The 22,372-nt window shown below is 42.9% G+C and overlaps 1 protein-coding gene across 1 annotated transcript in view; it reads right to left on the reverse strand.

Moving 5' to 3' along the window:
- CHSY3 (chondroitin sulfate synthase 3) overlaps positions 1 to 19,012 on the reverse strand; it is a gene marked incomplete at both ends in the record, with an annotated part of 151,668 nt that extends 132,656 nt beyond the window's left edge. The window contains 2 exons of the mRNA XM_084278600.1: positions 16,314 to 16,597; positions 18,298 to 19,012. Coding sequence (XP_084134726.1) covers positions 16,314 to 16,597; positions 18,298 to 19,012 — 999 coding nt within the window. The remainder of the gene's footprint in view (positions 1 to 16,313; positions 16,598 to 18,297) is intronic.
- Positions 19,013 to 22,372: the final 3,360 nt, after the last annotated feature.

A 22,372-nucleotide genomic window follows, 5' to 3' on the forward strand; every position in this document is an offset into this window, starting at 1 on the left:
AGGAAAGGTCTTAATTTCTCCAGACTTTCTTTTCTACTTTTCTTTGCTACAACCAAACCTTGATCCCTTGTCTAATCTCAGCAGTATTTTACTCAGATTTTGTGGTCGAAAACTAACAACTAATGGACAGCACACTAACTGTAGGTTGAGAGTTCATAAAGCACCAGCCCAGTGCATTAATAACACAAAACCATATTCTAAAAATACTTGGAATGAATTAGGCAACTTGAAACTTCAGGAAAAGAGCAAACGTAAGTTTACTCAAGCACTGACAAAAACATTGCCTGTGGAAGAGGCTTGAAAAATCAAAAGGAAATATTCTTAGAAACTAAGAGTTGACATGACCTGTTTCCATTCCATTGTCATATTTCCACACCTGCTTCTAGCCTGAAGTTTAATTTCAAACTGATATTAGCAAAAAGTGTTTCAATGCAGAGGGAAGTGCAGCATTAAGAGAAGGTTTTATTGAAAAAATTAGGTTAGCATTTTCCTACCACACACAGTCACAGAGATAAAAGAACCATCTCATGTACTGATGCACTGAGACTCTGTTCCTTGTTTGGATGAGCCTTCTGCTCTGATTATGCAGGTATATAATGAAGTTCTTATTCTTTTCTGTAAAAAGCAGCAAATAGGAAAACAAGCCTATAATCTTCCATGTATTGCAGAGTCACTTATTTCTTCAGTGGCTGGTTACTTTAGGTACTACACAAGCAGAACTGGCTCAAAGACCACTATGTTCCGCTTGAGAGCTGCCCTGGACATCAAGTGAGTTTTGCCAAGATCTCACCAACATCCTAGATGCCCTGTTGCTTCCCCATTCTTCAGAGCATCCTCTCTCCACAGACAAATTGATTTGCAAGTGTCTAGGGGGTCAGCAGACCAGCCTCTGGCTTGAAGGGCAGCTTCCAAACCTTCCTTCACAGAGACTGCATGATCCCCCATGAAACTTGTCCTACTGCTGCCCTGCCCTTCTCATGAAAAAGTTCCTGGTAAATTACATGAACCTCCACAACACAGCTTGTGACATCTATCCCCAAGACGTTGCAGAAACCCCATCCCTTGAAGTGTTTAAGCCCAGACTGGATGAGAGTTTGGGCAACCTGATGTAGTGTAGGGTGTCTGTGCCTATAGCATGGGGGCTGGAACTTGATGATCTTTGAGGTCCCTCCCATCCAATGCATTCTATGATCCTATTCTAAGATTCTTGTACAGCCTACGGATCCCAAGAAGATGTCAGCTCTATTGTAACTGGCTACCTAGTATTTTCAAAGGCCACTATTATATTTCCCGTAGAACTGAGTGTAATCCTTCCAACAAGAAGAGAGGGTAACAAAATTTTCCCCCAATATAATGACCATGCCCTTCCTAATGCACAGCCACAGGGCGGGGGCTTGCTTCATTTGCAATGCAAGCACACCTGTAGCTCAACTTAGTCTCCACTGGAAACCTCAAGTCCTCTTTAGCGTGTCTGCTTCTCAACCACAGCACACAGCTGGTTTCTCTAATCTGCAGAACTGTGCAGTATTTCTTGTTTAACTCTCATGAGGTTTCTGAAGGCCTGCTCCTCAGGTGCCTCAAGGTCCCTCCATACTGCACCCCACCTCTTCCATCTGTGTCACTCCCCCAGTTTAATGTTCTCTGCAGACTTGCTGAGGGCATAGTCCTTCTTTCCACTTCAGTGACCAGGGTCTTGATAGAGATATACTGCACCCAGACCTGGACCCTGAGGGTACACCACTATTCACAAGATGCTAAGTGGACAGGGAGCCATCACTTATACCCATTAGGTCCTGCAGACTGGACATTTTTCAGCCTATCTAGTGGTCTGTTCATACACCTTAAACTTCTTCAGCTTATCAAGGTACTGATTCGCACATAAGGGAGAGTATGAAAATTAAACCCTATTATAGGGATGGTGGTGACATCTTTCCGAGTGTGTGATCATTACAATGTCATTTTTATTAGCAAACACCTGAGCTACTGACAAAGTTTAAATGAGGCATGAGCAACAAAAGAACAAATTAATCAAACAAATAAAATATTGACAAAACTAAATTTGCAAAAAGATCAAGTAAATATAATTATGGGAACATTTTTGTTAAGAATGCCTTTTTTTCAGAACTCAAAATGGAAGAGCAGTTTTTGCAATCTGTATTAGGATTTCCAGAAACTATTTCACCACTGGCAGAAAACAGAATATACAGATTGTCCTCACTATTGTTTCTGTCATGTAGTTTTACTGCATTTCCTGCAATAAGTAAGAATTCTCTCACTTGAAACCAAATATTTGAAGTGTATTTTTCTGATATATCCTCCTCTTGTGCTGTAATAATGGACTGAAATAAAACTCGTTTCATATACGTAAATGAATGCAACAAAGATAGAATGATTATAGCCAAGACCTTAGAAGACGTTATAAATAACATGCTTTGGAACTAAAACATTAACTGCCTTTTGGGAAGAAAGAGGGTTACTCCCCAACTTTGATCTTTTTTCTTTCCCTGATGTAGATAAAGCACAGGATTATTTGCCCTTGTAATTACTTCTCTAACACAGAGAGTATTGACATAAAGTACTGACATTTCAGTCTGTACTAAAGATCCTACAAAGTTATTTTCACCCTTTTGAAACTGTCTTCTACTGTTTCCCTCTTCTCCAGCAGCAATGTAAAAAAATATATAAAAGTGTATTGAAAGTGCATGTGTAATTCTCTAGGAAGCTGTTGGACAACTATCAAAACCCTGAGGCATAGTGGGAGAACATGTGGAATTTAAGAACCAAAGGAACACATACACTAGCAGAGGGGAAACGCTGCAATACTTTATCCCGAGGTTCAACAGAAGTAATATAAAACATGTATGAAGCAGGAGGAATGTTGCCATTCCACTGTAGTACAACACAATGGTAATGAATGAGAGCAGACAACACACACTGTTCACATTTGGACAAAGTCAGTTTGTTCCGTTTTTAAAGTTAACAATTCATCTTTCTAAAGTTAGCAGGTAACCACTCAGTAAAGTTTAGTCTATCAGCAAAGGTGCTGAAATCAAGGCACTACTTACAGGGTAGCAAACTTCAGCAGTGTCGGTCACTCACACAGATTTTTTTCTTATGTCACTCACTGACCACAGTAGCGCACTACAGCTTTTCATGAAGAATAATCTGAGCCCACATGATGCTTGCTTGTTCAAGACAAAATCTGAGAAGGAACACTGGAACAAAAGGTTGGATGAAAAAATAACAGAATAGGTATTTCACACATGCTGTCACAGAAGTACTAATAGTAAATACGCCACACACACAGACACACACACCACACAGACATAAAGATGCACATACAGACACACACACAAGTCTATTCTTCCTGTATCAACCTATATACAATGGCTGCCATCCCTTGATAGAGAAATCCTGTGCCAGGTAAATGTCATCTGCTTACTTGTTCCAGAAGCTCAAAGTGTGACGCTGGCATGGTTACAAGGTGCAAACACAAATTTCAATGAAAGCACTTGTAGGCTTTGTTTTATGAGATGGTAATTTGCTTTCATGTTGAGATTCCTACCATGAGGATAATGCTCTTGAAATGTGTCAGGAGGGAAAACAGACAAATTAATCCATTTAGCCTGCAAACATTTGAAAGAAATCACATACCTTTACCTGTACACAAAGAAGAATGTTAAAATTTCTGAAGATAAATCACTAAACATTACACACACTATTTAAAGCCACTGTCTTTAGACAAGCTACTGAAAACCCTGCAAGCCTGTTGACTATGCCCAGCCAGTGATCAGCTATGCCATTATTAATCTATTTCTACACAACAGCTCTTCTGAAGCATGTTTGGTTTTCTACTTCTGTACTGCAGAGGACACAGTCTGCAAAAAAAAAAATCTGCCAAGACAACAGAATCTAACCTTTAGCTAATGCTTGCAGAAGTTGCTCTGACTTGCAGTATACTGAGCTGCTCTGCAGTAAGCTCACTGAAGATAACTGTTGATAATAGGTCAAGTAAAACTATACATTTTCAACTGAAACGCACCACAGGGTATATACTGGGTTAAAATAAGACATAGCGTGACAAAAAAATCACCCAGTATGATAAAAAATTATCTTAAGTTTGATAATGAGACTGCCAGTAAGCCAAAAAGTAAAACTGACAGAATAAACAGGAACGCATTTTGCAGTCCTTTCATTTATTTCTGTAGTATCTTTCCATTGGGAGAGAACAATTTGGCTGAAAACAGTTATTTCAAGCCAGATGGGAAATATCCAATAAGAAAAAACCTCAAACAAACCCCAAACCAAACCACAACATGACTTTTCAAATCCTGGGTTCAAGCCTCATATTGCTGCCCAGAGTCTGGGAAGCCTGCTGGAAATGGCAGGAGCCAGAGTCTCTGGAAAGAGATGCTCTTGGTCCATGTATTTGGACCATGGAAAAAGAGCGTTTCTTTCATTCTATGCCTAAAAAGTAAGAGTGGAAGGAAAACATCAGCCTAACTAGGTATTAAATGGGGGCTACATGGTAGCACTTGCTACCTAGAAGTGGTTCCTCTAAGGTGAGGAGGAGTCACTCAAGCGGCAATTTTAGACTTGTTTTTCCCCTCCTGTTGCCCAATTAAGACTGCACCCACACTGCAATTTTCTACAAAAGGAAAAAATTAGTTCTTAACTGGAGGCAGATATAGTAGAGCAGACACCCTCAACCACGTCTGACTTAACTGGCGAAGCAGCCCAGCGCTTGAAAGAGGTGTTTCAGTTCCATGCTTGACACTTAGACATGTACATTCTGAAAGTGAAGAAGATGATCATCAGCCTACATCACCGTCTCTGGTGTGACTTCTTGTCGATGCTGTTCTGCCTTTACCTTTTGAGGAGATGGTATAATCGCAGAATGTTGTCTGTGGGTCAGTGGTAGCAATCCCTCTTGTCACAATTACCTTTCCTCTAGCTTCCTGTTTCAGTGGCAAGTGCAAATGGTTCATCATGGTTTCCTGACTGACCTAATAACACATCAGCAAAACTTCCGGTTTTAACAAATACATCTTGCTTAGCAGCTCGCCTTAGACCAGCAGAAGTAGGGCTACACAATGGGATTTTGTAGCAGCACAACTTGATTCATATCACCTTTTACTTTTGGTTTTACTGTTACACAAGCTTCTAAGTCATCCGAAAGATAGTGCCTGACACTTTTAACAATTATTTCTAAACCAATCAATTTGGTAAAATGGATTATTATATAGTGATATAGTGCATAGGATTTAGCAGAAAAAAATTAATTTATTCTCTTTTTCTCCAGAAAACCTGCTTGTATAGATATACATCATAGAATGTATACATTATGCTTGTATAACACTAGAGCCCCACTCACTACAGTCTGGATGTATACACCTAGTAGGAAAAGTGAGAACAGTACTGAGTATTGCCAAAATAATTTCTTTAAAATGCATAAGGTCTTCTAGAGATCTCCCATGCAAACAACACTGGGAACTAACCTCATTTAGCTGACTAAAGCTGAACGATTTAGAATGCAGAACATGGCTGCAAGCACTGCAGAAGGAACTAGGAAAACCCACGTTACCGTGTTTAAGTCATTTTTATTGCTGGGTGATTTCATCATCTAGATAACATGATGGTATTAATGTTCATGGACTTATTAAACATTAGAACTGCTTTCTAAAAGCACATGGAGTAAGTCAGGAGAGGAGAGAAACTTTCCCTGGGCGAGAACTGACTGCATTTAACCAAACCCTTTGGTGAAGTTTCCTGCTGCCATACAGGTTTGTGTTAGCCAAGAGCAAACCAAAACCAAAAGTTGTTACAGCCTCTCCCAAACTCAAGGGCTTCATATCTCCTGCAAGCCAAGGCTTCCCGCTACAGAAAAAGAAAAAGATATAAAAAGGGAGGGCTTTTGATCTGACCAAAACGTGAAATAACTGATTCCAGCTCAGCTCACACCACATGTCACAGGCAGTGGCTTAATGCCTGCATGGACACTAACCTCCCAGAGCTTCCTCCAGGGTTTTCTGGCTCTTCTCACTCCTGAAAGGCCACTAAACCCACATTTTTTCATACCTAAGGATGTACCAGCATGCAATGCATGTCACTGCAAGGAGACTCTAGAAGTATCTTTAGGTCTACAACTTGCATTAATTTATTTACTTGGGAACAGTTGAGTTCTGTGGAGGTTGACATCTCTCTTCCAAGAAAGCTCCCAGAGCTGGCAGGAGCAGACTGCCTGCACACTGCAAATACTGAGCTGCTTGTTTTGTATTGGTCACAGGTCTGGTGCCAACCTCCAGACACAGGCATGATCCAAACTCCTTAAGGAATATAGGTACACATGAGATTTAATGCATGTATATTTGCTACTTATTACTGAAGATGAAAATTTCTGAAGATGCCCTAACACTGGAAATATCCTTGCATTTGTAGGAATTACATTTTCACAAACATAAAGAGGCGAATTTAAATAACTGCTACAATGTGTTTTTTCCTGAGGTGAAATGTATGCTAAGTGTCAGAACCACTCTGTTTCCATGAGTACTCTTCCTGTCCTACATTACACCACCTACAGTATATAATGGCATAGTTTATTTGCACTTTAAAAAATGCCTACAATCATGTTTCACATACCCACACAATAGTATTTTTATTTAATACATATTTGATTTAATTTAATGGAGCTAACATGAAGGTCTGTTGCTAATCTTAAAAGGGAAGCATCTCTATTACCCTTCCATTATTTTTTATTTAAACAGTAAATTGTCCACTGCATGCTGAAGAATTATCTGTACTGTCACATAAACAACGACATTTTACTTGCCAGAATTGAAAGAAAGAAAACAGCAATTCTGCTTTTGGTGTAGAGGCCTCAGCGTTGACTCAAAGACCACCTGAACACAGTGGAAGCCCCTGCCTGCTCTTCTGCTTAATTTTGCTGGGAAAAAGATCACTGCTTACACACTTGTTTTATACCGCTTACAAAACCATGTTTTCCCACACCCAGAAGATAAGACTGTCCACCTCAAATCACCCAATGTTTATCAGTCAGTAGCTCTGCTCTCTAGGCAGCGTAGGGAAGGAGAAGTGAAAAAAGGGAAGGAATCACTGCAACAAAACAGCAAAACTGCCTGTCATGAATGAGATTTTGTTACAGGACTTTGGTTTAGCAGCAATTTAGGATTTATTAATATTTTTGAGATCGATCACAAGATTCAGTTGTGCAATTATTAACAGCTCCTAAACATAAGACAATTTAAGAGTGATGTGCATTTGTTACAATCAAAATAGCAATGCAAATAAAGATTCAAGAACAGTAAGGGTTGCCTGAAACTTACATCCAGGATGCCTATACGTAGATTGATGTTCAACCAAATCACACATACAGACAGGCAGACAAATGATCCTGAGTCAAATTACACACAGACAGATGAGCAGTTCTGTACTAATACCTTCTTAGAGTGTGTGAATGAGTGCAAATATCAACATGCTAATTACAACAGTAGCAGTTTTTTTCTTCTCTGTACTGATGAGCAGATGCCAAAAACTACCAGACATCACTCAATTACTATGTATTGACCATCAGTGCAGAACAAAATGAAATACTTAATCCAGCAACTATATAAAGGATGCGATAATGATTAAATGTTATTTTCTTTATACAAAGTAGCATATAGTTTGCAGAGAAAGACTAATTTTTACCAAGCTGATTTAATTAATAATTAAATTTAGGGCTAAACAGAAACAACTAAGTAGATACCAACCAAAAAAATGTAAATTCCTTCCTACTGCAGCCCAGAGCATCACTTTTTGTTTTCTTTCAAACTTGAAAGAACACAGAGTGCTACCTACATTGAAGGTAACATGGATATTAAAACTGGTGAAACTGTCAGCTGGTTTGGTTTTATTTATTAATTAATTATTATTTAACTCCACAGATTTACAGCAGAACCTACAAATAAATCTTTTCAAATTCCATTTCCACAGAAAACAGTTAAGTCTCCAAATAACATTTAGCAATGGAAAACTAAACCACAGAAGTGATGTGTTAAAATCAGAAGTTTAGTACTAAGCCAAACATTTCAATTAGCCACAGCAACGTTCTTTTTAACTGAGATGAATGGGAAGCTCCTGTGGTTCTGGAGTTAACTACAGAAATGCTACTATTGAAGCCTATTTTCAGACACTAAAGTAACACCAGTGTTGAGAAATGCAAAAGTTTTGAGCACACATATTTAATCAAGTCCATAACTAACCTATGGGAACATACTCTTAACATGGTGTTTCCAAGGGCCTCAGTAAGATTCTTTCCCTTCTGAACTAATGAATTGTTATCAGCATTGTGTCAACAGCATAGACAGGTAATGAAAATCCTGTTCAGATCAATGTGCTTTCACATTCCTTAATGTACTGGCAAAACACAGTCAGTAGGCAAATCCTAGAGAAGATAACTGGCAAGACAAAACATGTCAATCCGCTATTCTAACCCATCTTCTTCCAGCATTTCCCCCTTCTACTTCAAGCATTATGTGTAGCTAAAATAATAAACCCACTGCTGTTCAAAACATTTTTCCAGTATCAATTTAGGAAGTTCAGGCTAGGCTGGGCTAGTTGATAAGCATATTGAATAAAGAGGATCAGCCCTTACTCATTCAAGTCTCTCTGACCCATCTCTTACATCTCTCTCCAATGACAGAGCTGTCATCTTCAAGTATACATGCCAAGAGCACAGCATGAACAGGAATTTAAGAGCCTGAAGGCTGGTATATTCTTGAGTTTAATACAGTAAAAACTCAAGACAAACAGATTTGGAAGAGGGAAATGAGCACCAAAATTTACCACGGCCAGGACGGAGGAATGGCAAATGCACAGTTTTGGTACAGAATTCTTTGTGTACAAACAATCAGTTTTTGCCAGGACAGAACAGACAGGCTTTACAACTCTAACCAAACCCCAAGCAGGAGATGCCACAGCAGAAATACACATACGCTTATGTGACCCTCTTGGATACATTAATACTACATTTTCCAAAATTAATACAGTCCAGGAAAAAGAGCCCAACCTATCAGCTCTGGGTGTTGGTAGGGAGCAGGAGGAAAAAAATCTATGGGCTATTATTGAGAAGACTACATACACTTGGAGCAACTCTGTACTATTTGCTTTACCTGGCAACCTGCAACAAACACTTCTTCTTCAGAAGTGATCAAGCAGGACAGCTTAACAAACACTTTGTCAAAGTATGACCAATAACCATGATCAAATCTGTACACCGGGAAGAGAAATTTATTTCAGAACACCTAGGAATGACAAAATTTTGTAAAAAAAGATAGTTCTGCAAATATCTGTAGAAACTAATGCTTCACATGTGGTTTGGTTTACTTGACTTAAGGTAAAGTACAGAAAACTGTTTCAGGTTAAACAATGAAAACATCAGTGTTTCATTGTGCTTTGTTTCATGGATTCATTTACAAGTACTGAATCCAATGTTGACTGTAAAGGAGTAAAGTTCTTAATCTGTAAGTCTTTTAAAAAATTCAAGTTTATTGCTTGCATAACATGACAGGCACTGTCAAAGGTGATGATGCGATGTGTTTAAATGAAATGCCTCTTACAACAGTTGTGTCACAATTGCATTCTCATGCAGAACGTTGGTTTTAAACACACTTGAATAGTCTAGACTTCCATGGATATCACACCTCCAATATACTAACTGCATAAAAGTCTTGAGAAAATATTTCCAAAAAAATGAGAAAGTTGAACAAGGTTAGGTCCAGATTTCCATACAGGTTGAGAGATGCCTCAGGATACCAATATGCAGAACTAAAGACATATTCTTAATCATTTAAGAACTTTTCCTAATGTTTTTCTTTTGCCTGTCTGTGGGATGCTTTGGTAATTCAAACAAGGGATTATTCTTAAAAAGGAAAAACCTTTAAAATATTTTCTTTAAGAACATGCAACACAGACCAGAAAGCTGTTAGCTAGCCCACACAGCCCTGCACATAAAAAGCTGCTGGCATCTTAGAAGAAAAGGCATTAAGATGAAGGTGTATTCTTTCTTCACATTATGAACATGAAAATACACCCCTAGAGTCCTCCCACACTTTGGGAGCTCAGCACCACCAGTCCAAATTACACAGCTGTCAAACTCTGAAAAGGGACAAGTAGTCCTTCCACATGAGGCATCCAACCTGCAAGTAAGTCAGAAACCTACGAAAAGCTAACTCTCAACCAGGCTGAGAAACAGACCCCGTAGCTCTTGGCTCCAAAGATAAGATGCAGATATAGCAGATGACAGCCATGGGCTTGTGTGCGCTGCTGCACACTTCTGTGGTAGCTGTGAGAATACCTTCATAGTAAAGGCCCCCGCAAAATGTATACCCAACTCTTGCAGTCTTACTGAGGCACACAGGAAAATCCTTAAGACCTATGATAACATGCAAGTACCAGGGACAATTGTGTTTCCCCGCCATGAGCTTTCTCAACTACTAGTCAAGCTGATCTTGCAGGATCAAGACAGGGCAATAAGACAAGGATCCCCTGGGAACCTAAGGGAGGCAGCACCCCAGTGCAGTCTCCCCAGATTCTCCAGGTTAAAGACCCAATGAATGACAGAAGGTTACTTACAAAGCCAGAGAAAGAGCAGGGAGTCTGCATAGCACATCAGGGGCAGGTAGCTCAGATGAGGACCAGACAGAGCCACACAGGACAAGAGTAACGACCCAATTTTAGTGCCATGGTTACTGCAGTAGGATATGCACTTATAACTTGAATTTTATTCAGTATCTGTATACTGAATAAAAACCCTAAATACTGCAATGCTATAGAGACAGAACTCACTAACTAGCTGAGAATTGCTTTGATATAAAAGTGTCTGTTAAAAAACCTCTAATATTGTTGTACTCAGGCAGCTATTAACAACAGATAGTTAAGAAAGCACATTCCCTATCATCAATTGACCATCTACACAAATAGCTACAAGGCCTCTGTGATCATTCTGTCCTTCTCCAGACACCCTCCAAGAATTCTGCTACAATCTTAATTATCCACTCTTCTATGTGTTCCTATTCTAAGGTAGCTTGCTTTGTGCTTTTTTAAAATTATGGCTGCATTTATGTAACTACCTAATGAAGCTGACCAAAGCCAACAGCTTAAGCAGAGGTAAGTACCACTGCTTCAAGACTGGATCATTACAGTACTCATATGAGCAAAACGCCATCTGACCATCATCAAAGGCAAATTTGCTTCTGTTTGGTCAAGTGTTTAACTCAAAGCTGAATTGTGATCCACCAACATCTTCAACAAAGAGAGAAACAACGAAGTTCCAAATTAATAATTAGAAGTATTGTTATTTTACAAGAAAAATGCTGTAGAGATGAGACTGCATTTTGTGGTTGTCACAGAACTTTGAAAAAAGAAAAACAATGGGAAACAGATACAATCTTTAATGTAGACTGCTTGTACAAAGAACATGTAGTGTTTCCTTTCACTAATAATGTACATATTATCAAAAGTATATGGGGTGTTTTGCATGAATGCTTGTTTTCAGTATGAATGTAGTTTTTAAGTGCACATAGCAAGCATTGGACTTGACAATGCTTAAGGGCATATTCTAATTTGAAATATTCTACGATATTTTCTCCAAAAGGGAAAACAAGATAAAAAAGCTTTACAAACTTAATATTGGAACATGGTCCAAATACACTGAAGAATGGTCTTTAATTTTTTTTATCCTGTATTTGTCATTTTTCATTTTCTGAAGAGAAACCTTCTCTGATAGTCCATATTTATACCTGGACTATGCTTGATTTCTGCTTGAATTGTTATAGCCACTTAATTCATAAAATCATAGAATATACTAAGTTGGAATGGACCCATAAGGCTGATTGAGTCCAACTCCTAATTAATGTGTTGCATTTTATTTTAGCCTTTATGGAAAAACACTATTTGATCTGTTATAAACTTATGTCACAAACTACAAAATGGTCTTCTGAAACCAAAAATATAATTTGTAAAAAAAAAGGGGGGGGGGGGAAGGGGGCAGGTGGTAAGGAATAGAACGATCACCTCTTCTTTTTCAAGTGGTGGCTAGTCCCTCCTACACAGCAAAGTGAGGACCTTGGGTTTTTAAATATGAGTTTCCAAAGAATAAAATTAGGATCAGTCACTCATCTCTTCATTCATTTACAGAAAAACCCCAACACTTCAAGGCTTCAAAATTAGTGGAAGAGAGTACTAGCTTGAAGTGTGTATCCTGAAATGCAAAAGCAAAAGGCTCCTTTTAATCTCTATTGTTATTGATTTGGGGAAGCAAAAGTTGCTAACATATAACAGAAACAAAAATGGTTTTTAGCAGTATTTTAGACATATTTGTCAGGTTTACTACAACTTAATCATTACAGCATCATCAAAACTGTAGGATAAATTAAGATACACTTGAAAAACATATCAAAGCAAGGATGGATCTTCTGCAGAAAAAAAAATGATCCTTTCAAAATACAATGTTTCTAGCAGAGATCTATTCCTGGAGCAAGAAAATACACTAGACTGTATGAACAAAGAACTGTAGTTTATTGCTGCTTCCAGACAAATTAACGGCAACCTGCTGACAAGATGGGTAGTTTGATACTGTCCTGGCTGAACATGATCAACTCTTCGTTCTTCTAGTACTTGTGTTCAGCAAAGCTTTTGCTATGAGTACTAATTCAGCTGAAGAAAACACTCTTGGCAAGGTACAATGCTTTTAAGGGGATCCCACCCCTGCTCCAGCTCACCACAGAGCTGGACAAGTCTTGCAGAACCAGACAGCAACTGAAAGTGGCAACCACCCTTCATTCAAAGCCCATATTTATGCTGGCTTAGAACAACTGTCGAATTGCAGCCCAAGGGCAGGTTTGTCTGCTCCCTTCCACACAAGTGCCCTAAACCCTGTTATTAGATCTACTTTCTCAGCAATCTAATGACTAATTCTTTATTTAAAGAGACGAGTTGATTCCATCAGCAGAGACAGAGAGAGAGAGAAATTAATAAGTCAGTCATTCAACATGGAGGAGACCCAGACTTTAGCCCTGGCATAAATCTGGCAGACCAAGAATTAAACTCTAGAAAGCCTCAAGAACACGTGTGGCTCACTGCAGGGTTGCACACTTCTTCTTTTCTTATGCATTCTGACAGAAAAAAAGTCAAGAGTGGTGACCATCTCCTTGCCAGCAATCATATTGCGCATCTAAGGTAGCACAGCAGAATAAAGGCTGACAAGCAGCCAGCTGTACCTACACCAGTTGAGCCACTCAATGAAGATCAAGCATTGCAACTAACTGCCTATTCCACGTCTTTGAAAATACATCTAGTAAAACCTGATGCAACAGAGATTTGACTCTTCTAGACTGTTGCAGAATGGGTTGAGAAGCAAGGCCATGGTTCTATAGAGCAATTGTTCAAGCAGTCTCCGGTGTAACTTAGTATCAGTCTCCTATGTAACTTAGTAGCAAGAGTAGGCCTCACACCATCTTGACGCAAATGATAGAGGAAGGTCAGTATGTTTTTGATAGCTATGTTATACAGTAACAAGATGGGAGGCATTACGCAGTAACAAGATGTAGAAACAAGATGTATGTTTCAAGGATCTGCTGTTCCTGAGAATGAGAAAGAAGTACAGTTCCCAGACAGCAAGTTGGGTGATGTAACCTTTAACCAAGAACAAATCAAGTTGTGACAATTATAATATGCATTAAGGATAGTATAAAGGAAAGCCGTTAGCCATAATAAATCGAAGCTTGCTTTATCAACCATATTGGCTGGCTGCATTCTCTCTCGTCATGGCAGGCATCGCCGCACTAGAGCTTTTCTGCTTCTGTGAATTTTGAAATAATTGTTTCTAGTTCCTATTAGTCTTCAGCCACACACCCGAACCACAAGTCATTCCTCTTCCCAAAACCAGCGAACTTCATAAAAACCTTGTAGCTCAACAGGACTTGGTTTAATACTTATATAGAAGATGACTTCAGGACAAAAGTCAACTGGCTATCCACAAAATCCTGGCTCCAATCTTAGGTTTTCCACATGTGTATCTGTGGGAATAATTGCCCTTCTTGACCACATAGACTGCTGCTGATCTTAGGCATGAGGGAAAAAGCACACAGCGAGAATTTCAGTGCCCTAGGAAAAAAATGACCCTTGTCACAGATTAATTTACCAACTCACAACACACCAACCCATTCCGGTGCCCACCCAGACTGCTTGAAACAACCAGCCACAAAACACAAACCATGATAAAGCACCAATGCAATTTTTCTCTCTCCAGACACCCTATTTCACCTCTTTCCCTTCCACACAACAGACCTAACACTGGCATAGTATCCTAAGCAGCTTTGGCTTAGCCATCTGCATCTTCTGCAGCATCTCCTGCACCAGCAACAGAGTGAAAGATTATTTTAACAGACAGAAATACTGGTCAGAAATGAGCAGCTGCTATTGCAATGCCTAATGCATTCTCTTCTTTTTCCATTCTTTATTGTACATACCTCAGGTCTCCAACAGCAACTGACAGCCAAGACTGATGTTACACAACCCACAAAGATACACACTTTAAAACATTTATGCTTTCAGTCCCTGTTCCTACCATGAAAACTTAGCTGCTGGGCAGTCCCTGTACCTCAGTCTCCAAAACCAAAGAAAGTAAATATATTTTTTCACTCTATCCCACTTACAATCAGTGCCTGAAGGCAAAATTTCCTAACATTCAATATCAAAACTGCAACCATAGTGCTGTTAGCTATTATCACTACCCTTCTCCAGATTTCTTTCCTAGACAAACCAGAAAAACAAAACCAAAGCCCCTTTCAAGATATAACTGCTAAGGCAGAATCACTATTCTGCTCTCTGACGCAGATCAGCAGGTATCACTTGCCCATAAGGATGACACAGCAGAAACACATCAGATTTGCTTACATCAGATGTAAGCATAGCTGCCAGCATAGCACGAGGTCTGGAAGTCTGCTTAAGGACCACTTGTCCTACATCACTATCCATCTGCTCAATAAAGACCTCCCCTGATCTACCAGTACAACAGGTGTATATTTTTACATTGGCACTTACAACATTGATTGAAATAAGTCTCTAAAAACACCTTTCTATTGTGAACTAAAGGATAAGCTTTCCATCTCTGATGTTTCCATCTAGCTAGTATCAACCAATCAAAATTTATTTTTGTTGACCTGTTTACATGAACTTTAGCCTACCAAGCCCATTTCTAAATTGGCAACCTTTCCCCAGCGTCCCTCAGAAAAACACTTATCTACAAAATTAATTGCTTTCTGTCTTTGTAACTTTAATAGCACATAACCTCTTTCGGTGACCCATTTAAATGATCTTCCAGATGAACGAAGAAGTACCACAAGGACAACCGTATATTAATATGGAAGAACTGGTCAAAGTAAGTGAAATCTTATTCATCACATTTGCTATCACCCTTCACACTTTCTGGCAGTTGCAAGCTTAGTCTGTTTTTATTCAAAAAGGTAAGTATTGTCACTAACCACAGCATTTCCAGAGAAACAGGCCTGAACTTTAGTTACTGCATTGCAAGCAACCTTCTTTGGGTACTGCAACACATCTTCATTATTCTGTCACTAGTGTTTCCTAAAATAAAGTCCTAAAATTACTTCAGCATGTGAAGATTTATTACAATGAGCGTGGCATTGATACATTTTTAACACCACCTTAAGAAAGATACTCTTAAAAATGTACACAGAAAGTGTACAAATTTAATTTTTGTGCAAGAAAAAAACCCCATAACCCTTATTTATGCTTTTGCCAGTAATGAACTTCATTAAAATACAGCTGAGTAATTAAAAAAACACAGACAATTCTTCTCCAAACGCCACAACATATCTTAAGAACCTGCAATGCAGAACTGACATGCTGCATGCTCACCCAAAAACAAGTTTGCAAAACCTGAACAGTATACATCAAATACAGGTGCATCCTGTCAGGAATCACATGTAGGAACCCCCCACGATAAAGCTTTAGCAACTTACGGCATAGCAATACTTACAACTTGCAGCGCAGTAACTGTCATCGATAAAAATTTAAAGACAAGTAGAAATGAACATGCTTGCAGCAGCGTTCTGTGAATGTTTTCCTGTCTTTTTTCCTTACAGGCTGCAGTTTACATTCTGATGCATGCATTAAAAATAATTGTGGTGCAAAGTGGCTGTGGATAGAACTACTTAGGTTCCCAGATACAAAAAAAAACCCAAACAAACTATGTAAAGAAACGACACATAGCAATTTACACTGCCACTTACCTCATATGACCAAACACACTGAGTCCCTCCAAACCTTCGGACACACCTGCCCACCTCCACATCCTCATGAGTGGTGTACATTTCTCGAAGGCATTCACCTATATGTGGCACCATCCTCCTGAGAACCTCCCGGCTGAAAATCATTCCTGGCCCTCCCATGCAGAAGTTTTCCCCAGGCTCCAGACCAAGTTTTCCAAGTTCTTCAATATTACCCAGACCAGTCTGTCCTAAATACAGAGGTTTACTGCTGTTCAGCGAGCGAAGGAACTCCTCCAATTTTTCACCTGAAAAAGAGAAAATATTACTGTTATTTCTCTGCATAGTCTAACAAACATCTCTTTTAAATTTGAGACTGTCATAGGAAATCACTTCCAAAGCAGTATCCTATTATCCCTACCTGAAAATACCCTTTGACAAGTTTATCTTTCACAGGCTTCCTTTCTTTTATGAAGTAACATTACAGTGACATTTTCATGTAGCCAAAAGCCAGAATATGATCAAAACTTCATTTTTACCAGCAAATCTCTTTCCGTTCAATCAATACTGATGGAAAGAACTCCCTCAGTAGTTTAAAACTCTCTTAAAATGAGGACAATTTGACAGGATAGTTCCTGGCTGGGGTGGGAGGGGTGGCAGAGAGAAATGCCGAGTATTAGTTTAATAAGACTAATTTTCGAAAAATCCACTGCAAATCTCAACCAAGATTTTTTTGATTACAAAGTAGTTGTCGAACAAGTTAAAACCCGGGGTTCTTTCCAAACTATTTCCAGTGCAACAATGTCTACCTGCTTTTTCTTCAAATCCCTTACCCACTTCTTTTCAGAAACTGTGATTTCTTATTTACTTGAAATTAAAAGTTTCTGAATAGGTGTAACTCAGAACCTTGAAACCAATTAAAGATATGTTCGTTGTAACCCCACAAGAAGCCTAAAGTGACAATTTCTACGTCTACAAACAAATACATATACGTAGATATATACATGTATGTCAGCGAGCATTTCACAGGTGAGTGACAGCTGGCAAACGAGCTGCCCATTAAAAAACACTCAAACAAAAGCACGAGACAAACAGGGAAGCATATGGTTAACCTCCAGGTAACTTCCCACAGTGTCTTTACCAGTGCAAGCAACCCTCAAAACCTGTTTATGCTCTCGACTTCTCTCTGAAGAGCAGGACACCTCACGACCATCAGCAGCAGCAACAAGCGGGCACCAAACACAAGCATCAGTAGCAGCAGCAACAAGCGGGCAATAGGGCGGGTTGCAGAACATCGCTCTAACGGTGCTACAAAGCTCGCACGGGAACAGGGCCAGTGCTGTCCCGAGACGCAGGCTGCCAAGGTGAGCGGCTTTACGGGGGGCCTTCAGAGGCCGCGTTTGCTCAGCCCAAGCGTGAGCGTGCCAGCGGAGAACTTTTCCTACTGCCGAAAACATCGCTTTCCGAGCAGTGCCGAGTGGAACCCCCAGGGATGAGCCGCAGCGGGGGATGTCCGGTCGGAGCGGGACGCAGTCGCCAGAGCTCCCGGCAGCTCCCACCCGCTGCCTGAGCAAGGGCGGCGGGTCGAGGGGGGACCGCCACCTTCGGGCTGCTGTGCAGCTGAGCGCAGCCGGACGCGGCGCCGGCATCTCTCCGCCGCTTCGCGTCCAGCCTCTTCTCTCCGCCGGCCTCGCCCGGAGAGCATGGTTAGCAGGAAGCGCGGGGGCCGCAGCACCGACATCCCACGTCCACACAGGGACCGCTCACCCGACCGACCGCCTCAGCCATTCAACGCGCCCCGGCGCCTCGGAAGCACCTCAGCGCTCGGACGACACCCCACGCCTGGCACACACGATCGCGCTGCAAGTAAACGCCACCCGGACTGTGGGGTGGAGACACCCCTTGCACTCCACCCCCGGGAGAGAATCGACTCTCTCCAGCATCCATGGGACCCCGTCCCTGCCTTCCTCCTTCCCTCCCTGCCACTATCAGGGCGTGCCCCCGTCACCTTTAATGTAGACGTCGTCGTCCGCCCGCATGAACCACTCGTACTTGTCCAGGTAGTGGTCGTGCATGTACTTGATCATCATGAAGGACTTCTTCTGCGGCGGGTAGGAGTCATCCACGCCGGGCAGGGCGACGACTGGCAGCAGGGGCAGCCCGGGGGGCGCAGCGGAGCCCTGGCTGGAGAAGAACTCCACGCGGCCGGGCACCGAGCGCGCCCACGTCCTCTGCGCTGCCACCGCCCGGCTGCCCAGGTACTTCTGAGCCGTCATGACCCCCACGTAGAGGAAGTTGCGGGGCTTGGCGCAGCCCGGAGCGCCCCCCCAGTCCCCGCTCCCGTTGTGGCTGGCGCCGGGCCGACTGCTTCGCTTCTCACCGCCTTCCTCCTCCTCCTCCGGCTCTCCTTCCCCGCCGGCTGCGGGGCTGGAAACCGTGCTCTCCGCCTCCACTGGCGGCAGCTCCCAGGGGCTGCTCCTGAAACTCGTGCCGCCCAGCACCGCAGCTGCCTCCGGCGGCGTCTGCTGCCCGCCCGGCGCCGCCGCGCCCCGGTCCGCCCCCGGTCCCGCCGAGCGGCCGTAGTAGGAGCAGAGGCTGGCGCCGCGCCTGTTCTTGTCGCTCAGCTCGGCCACTTTCGGGGCGATAAGCCAGGAGGCAGCGGTGAAGCCCAGCACCAGCCCCAGCACCACGCTCAGCCAGGGTCTCCTGGATCTGGCTGCCATGGCGCGGGCGGGGCGGCTCCCGGAGCGCCGCTGAAGCCGCCGCCGTCCCCCCGCCGCCTCCCGCTGGAGGCGTCCCCCGTCCCGCGGCGGCCGCGGGAGCGGTAACGTCCGCCGCGGTTCCCTGCCCCGCAGCGTCGGCCCGGGTGACTGCGCTGCTACCGAGTCAAACTTCTCTGGGTGGCAGGGCGGCAGCGAGGACGGCGGAGCACTAGCAGCGGCCCCTCCGCTCTGCTGGCACCTTGTCACCGCGGCGGCTGATCCCTCCCCGCCCCTCCCACCGTTCAGCCTCTTCCACAAGGCAGCCGCGGCGGCGGCAGCCCCCGCTCCGCACTCTCCGTTCAATCGGCTTCTTCCGCGGCTGCCGAGCGCCCCACCTCGGCGGGTGCCGCCAGCGGTGCCCGAGCCGTGCCGGGGAAGGGGCCGCTGCCACCGCTCCGGAAGGAAACAGTTTTTTTAGGTGCCGCGGCGCGGGGGAGGCGCGAGCCGGCTCAGCCCGGGTCCCGCCGACGCGGGGCCGCCGCCGGGAGGAGGAGCGGGGTGTCCCCGGCTTAGCCTCTTGGGCCCCGGCGCGCCCCTTTCCCGCCTCCGCGTCTGGAGGGGCCAGAGGCTCATGTGCGGTCGCAGCTTCTCATCGCCCTAAACTGCTCACGGGACATCTGGTGGGACCGGGAGTCCCGCTCTGGTTTCTCATCCAGAGGCCAGTCATGAAAAGGCAGCCCAGGGGTGTAGGTTCGGGAGGAGAAACACCGTCTCCTTTGCCACCGTTCGACCCCTCCAATTCCTGGCCTAGTTCATTACATTTGTAGGTCTCCCCGACCTTGTCTTTTCCTGTGATGTGGATTTGCACAGCCCGAGTAAATTACGACCTCGAGTTACAAGATACTGGAGCAGAGCCTCCTCATCCTCCCCACCTCAGGGTGAGGGTGCTGTCCACAGCCCAGGTCATAGGACTAACAGGAATTAAACGTTCAGGCCCCTGTGCCAGTAGAGGCAAGAGTGACTCTGAAGTTTAAGGTCTCCCTCATCTCCTCCGTATTTCCACACATCTCTAATTTAATTGTGCAAGACACTTATCCAGAAAAAGCAGTAAATTGTTCTTCATATCCATTTGTCATTTCATTGAAACACACCCAAGTTATTCATGATGCAGTAGCATATGTTTAATCTTTTGTCAGCAAAGTCACCCATATTTGTAGCTAAGTGGGGGGGATTATTTGTAACTTCACGTGACCACCAGTTGTCAGGCATGTAGGTGAAGGCAAGAGGAGGAGTATGTAAGCTGGTATTGTGTGATGATAGCACAAGTAATGGAATAGTCATGAAAGAAAGCATTTCAAGCCTTTTTCCAAAAAGGACAAGAATTACTTTGTCCAACTAACAAAGGAAGTGGCCTTCACTGCATAGTTTTAGCTATTATAATCTCAGGGAAGCCGTTCAACATTTCTAATTTTTTCTCTAGTAAAAAGGCAGAAAAATCAATCTCCCATTTCACACCAATGATTGAATTTTACAAATTTCCTTCGATGACAAAATGGCAGAAACATAAGGGTGCCCTAGGCATTAGCAAAACTTTTCCAATAAAATAACAGGGTTTTAGGTCTAGAAGAAGGGGTGAATATTTCTTCTACCATTCAAGAAGCCAGAGTTCTAATGTGTAGGTATCCACTTCTGAGTCTCGCTTTCCTCTTTGGAAAAACATTCTGGCCACATGGCAGCCAGACATTTTGCATTCACCAAGCACAAAGCCTTAGACTGAAGGGGAACAAGGCTAGTTTTTTCCAAAATATTTCTTCTATAGATTGGCAAAAGTATTAATACCTTTTAGTCTAAGGTCGAAGTCCAGAGTCATCAAAGATAGCTTGCAAGAAAATACTAGAAGGTTTCAGAAGCATGAACAAAATCAAAAGAAGAAAAAGTCCTTTATTGGATGTTATCACACAATAAGCTTGCTGAGGTGCGTGAATGAAACACTGGCCCCAGGGTGAGAGGGGCTGCTTATGGGCTTCCAGGGGAGATTTCAGGCCAGCTGTGTATTTCAGTCCTGGCTCCTTTGGTTTGGTAGCTGTTGCTGGACATTTATCATGTTTTGAATTGAAGGTTGCTGCGGCCAAGAAAAACACCTAGGGATGTATGTGGAGGGCTCCCTTGCACTGGAAATACCTGAGTGCCCAGGTGAGAGGGGATTCTTCTAGGGTCCCTGGGAAGGTTTCAGGCCAATTATGTCTTTCAGTCCTTTCTCCTCTGGTTTGGGAGCTATTGCTGGACGTTTGGCATGTTTTGAAGAGAAGGCTTCTCCAACAAAGAAATATTCCTAAAGAGGTTTTATGAGGGTTCCCTGGCAAAGGAAAGCCCTGAGCCCTGAGTGAGAGGAGCTGCTTATAGGCTTCCTGGGGAGCCACCATGTTTCTCCCAGAACATCTCATGGTTTGGTAGCTGTTGCTGGCCATGTATCATGTCTTAAATTGAAGGTTGCTGTGGCTAAGAAAAACACCTAGGGATGTATGTGGAGGGTTCGCTTGCAATGGAAAGACCTAAGTGCCCAGGTGAGAGGGGCTTCTTTTAGGCTTCCTGGGGAGGTGTCAGGCCAGCTATGACTGTTAGTCCTGCCTCCTCTGGTTTAGGAGCTATTGCTGGCCATTAATGATGTTTTCAATTGAAGTTTGCTGTGGCCAAGAAAAACACTAAGGGAAATCTTAGGATCTCCCTGTTAAAGGAAAGCCCTGAGAAAGAGGAGCTGGTTGAGTGGGCCGTGAGTAGATTTGAAGCCTCCTTTTGTTTGAGGGCTCTTGCTGGCCGTTTATCATGTTCTGAATTGAAGGTTGCTGCGGGCAAGAAAAACGCCTAGGGATGAATGTGGAGGGTTGTCTGGCAAAGGAAAGCCCTGAACCCAAGGTGAGAGGGCCTACTTGTGGGCTCCCAAGGAAGTTTTCAGGTCAGCTATATCTTTCAGTCCTGGCTCCTTTGGTTTCGAAGCTATTGCTGACATTTAGCATGTTTTGAAGTGAAAGCTGCTCCGGCCGAGAAAAGCACCTAGGGAGCTAGTTGGAATTTTGCCTGTCTCCTGGCAAACGAAAGCCCTCAGAGCCAGGATGACAGGGGCTACTTGTGGGCTCCCTGGTGAGGTGTCAGGCCAGCTATGTCTTTCAGTCCTGGCTCCTTTGGTTTGGTAGCAGTTGCTAGATGTTTATCATGTTTTGTATTGAAGGTTGCTGCAGCCAAGAAAAATCCTAAAGAGGTTTTGTGAAGGTTGCCTTGCAAAGGAAAGCCCTAAGCCCCAGGTGAGAGGGTCTGCTTGTGAGGGAGGATTCAGGCCAGCTATGTGTTTTAGTCCTCCATCCTTTAGTGTGGTACCTATTCCTG

Source organism: Gallinula chloropus (genome assembly GCF_964237585.1).
Source record: "Gallinula chloropus genome assembly, chromosome: Z".
NCBI lineage: Eukaryota > Metazoa > Chordata > Aves > Gruiformes > Rallidae > Gallinula > Gallinula chloropus.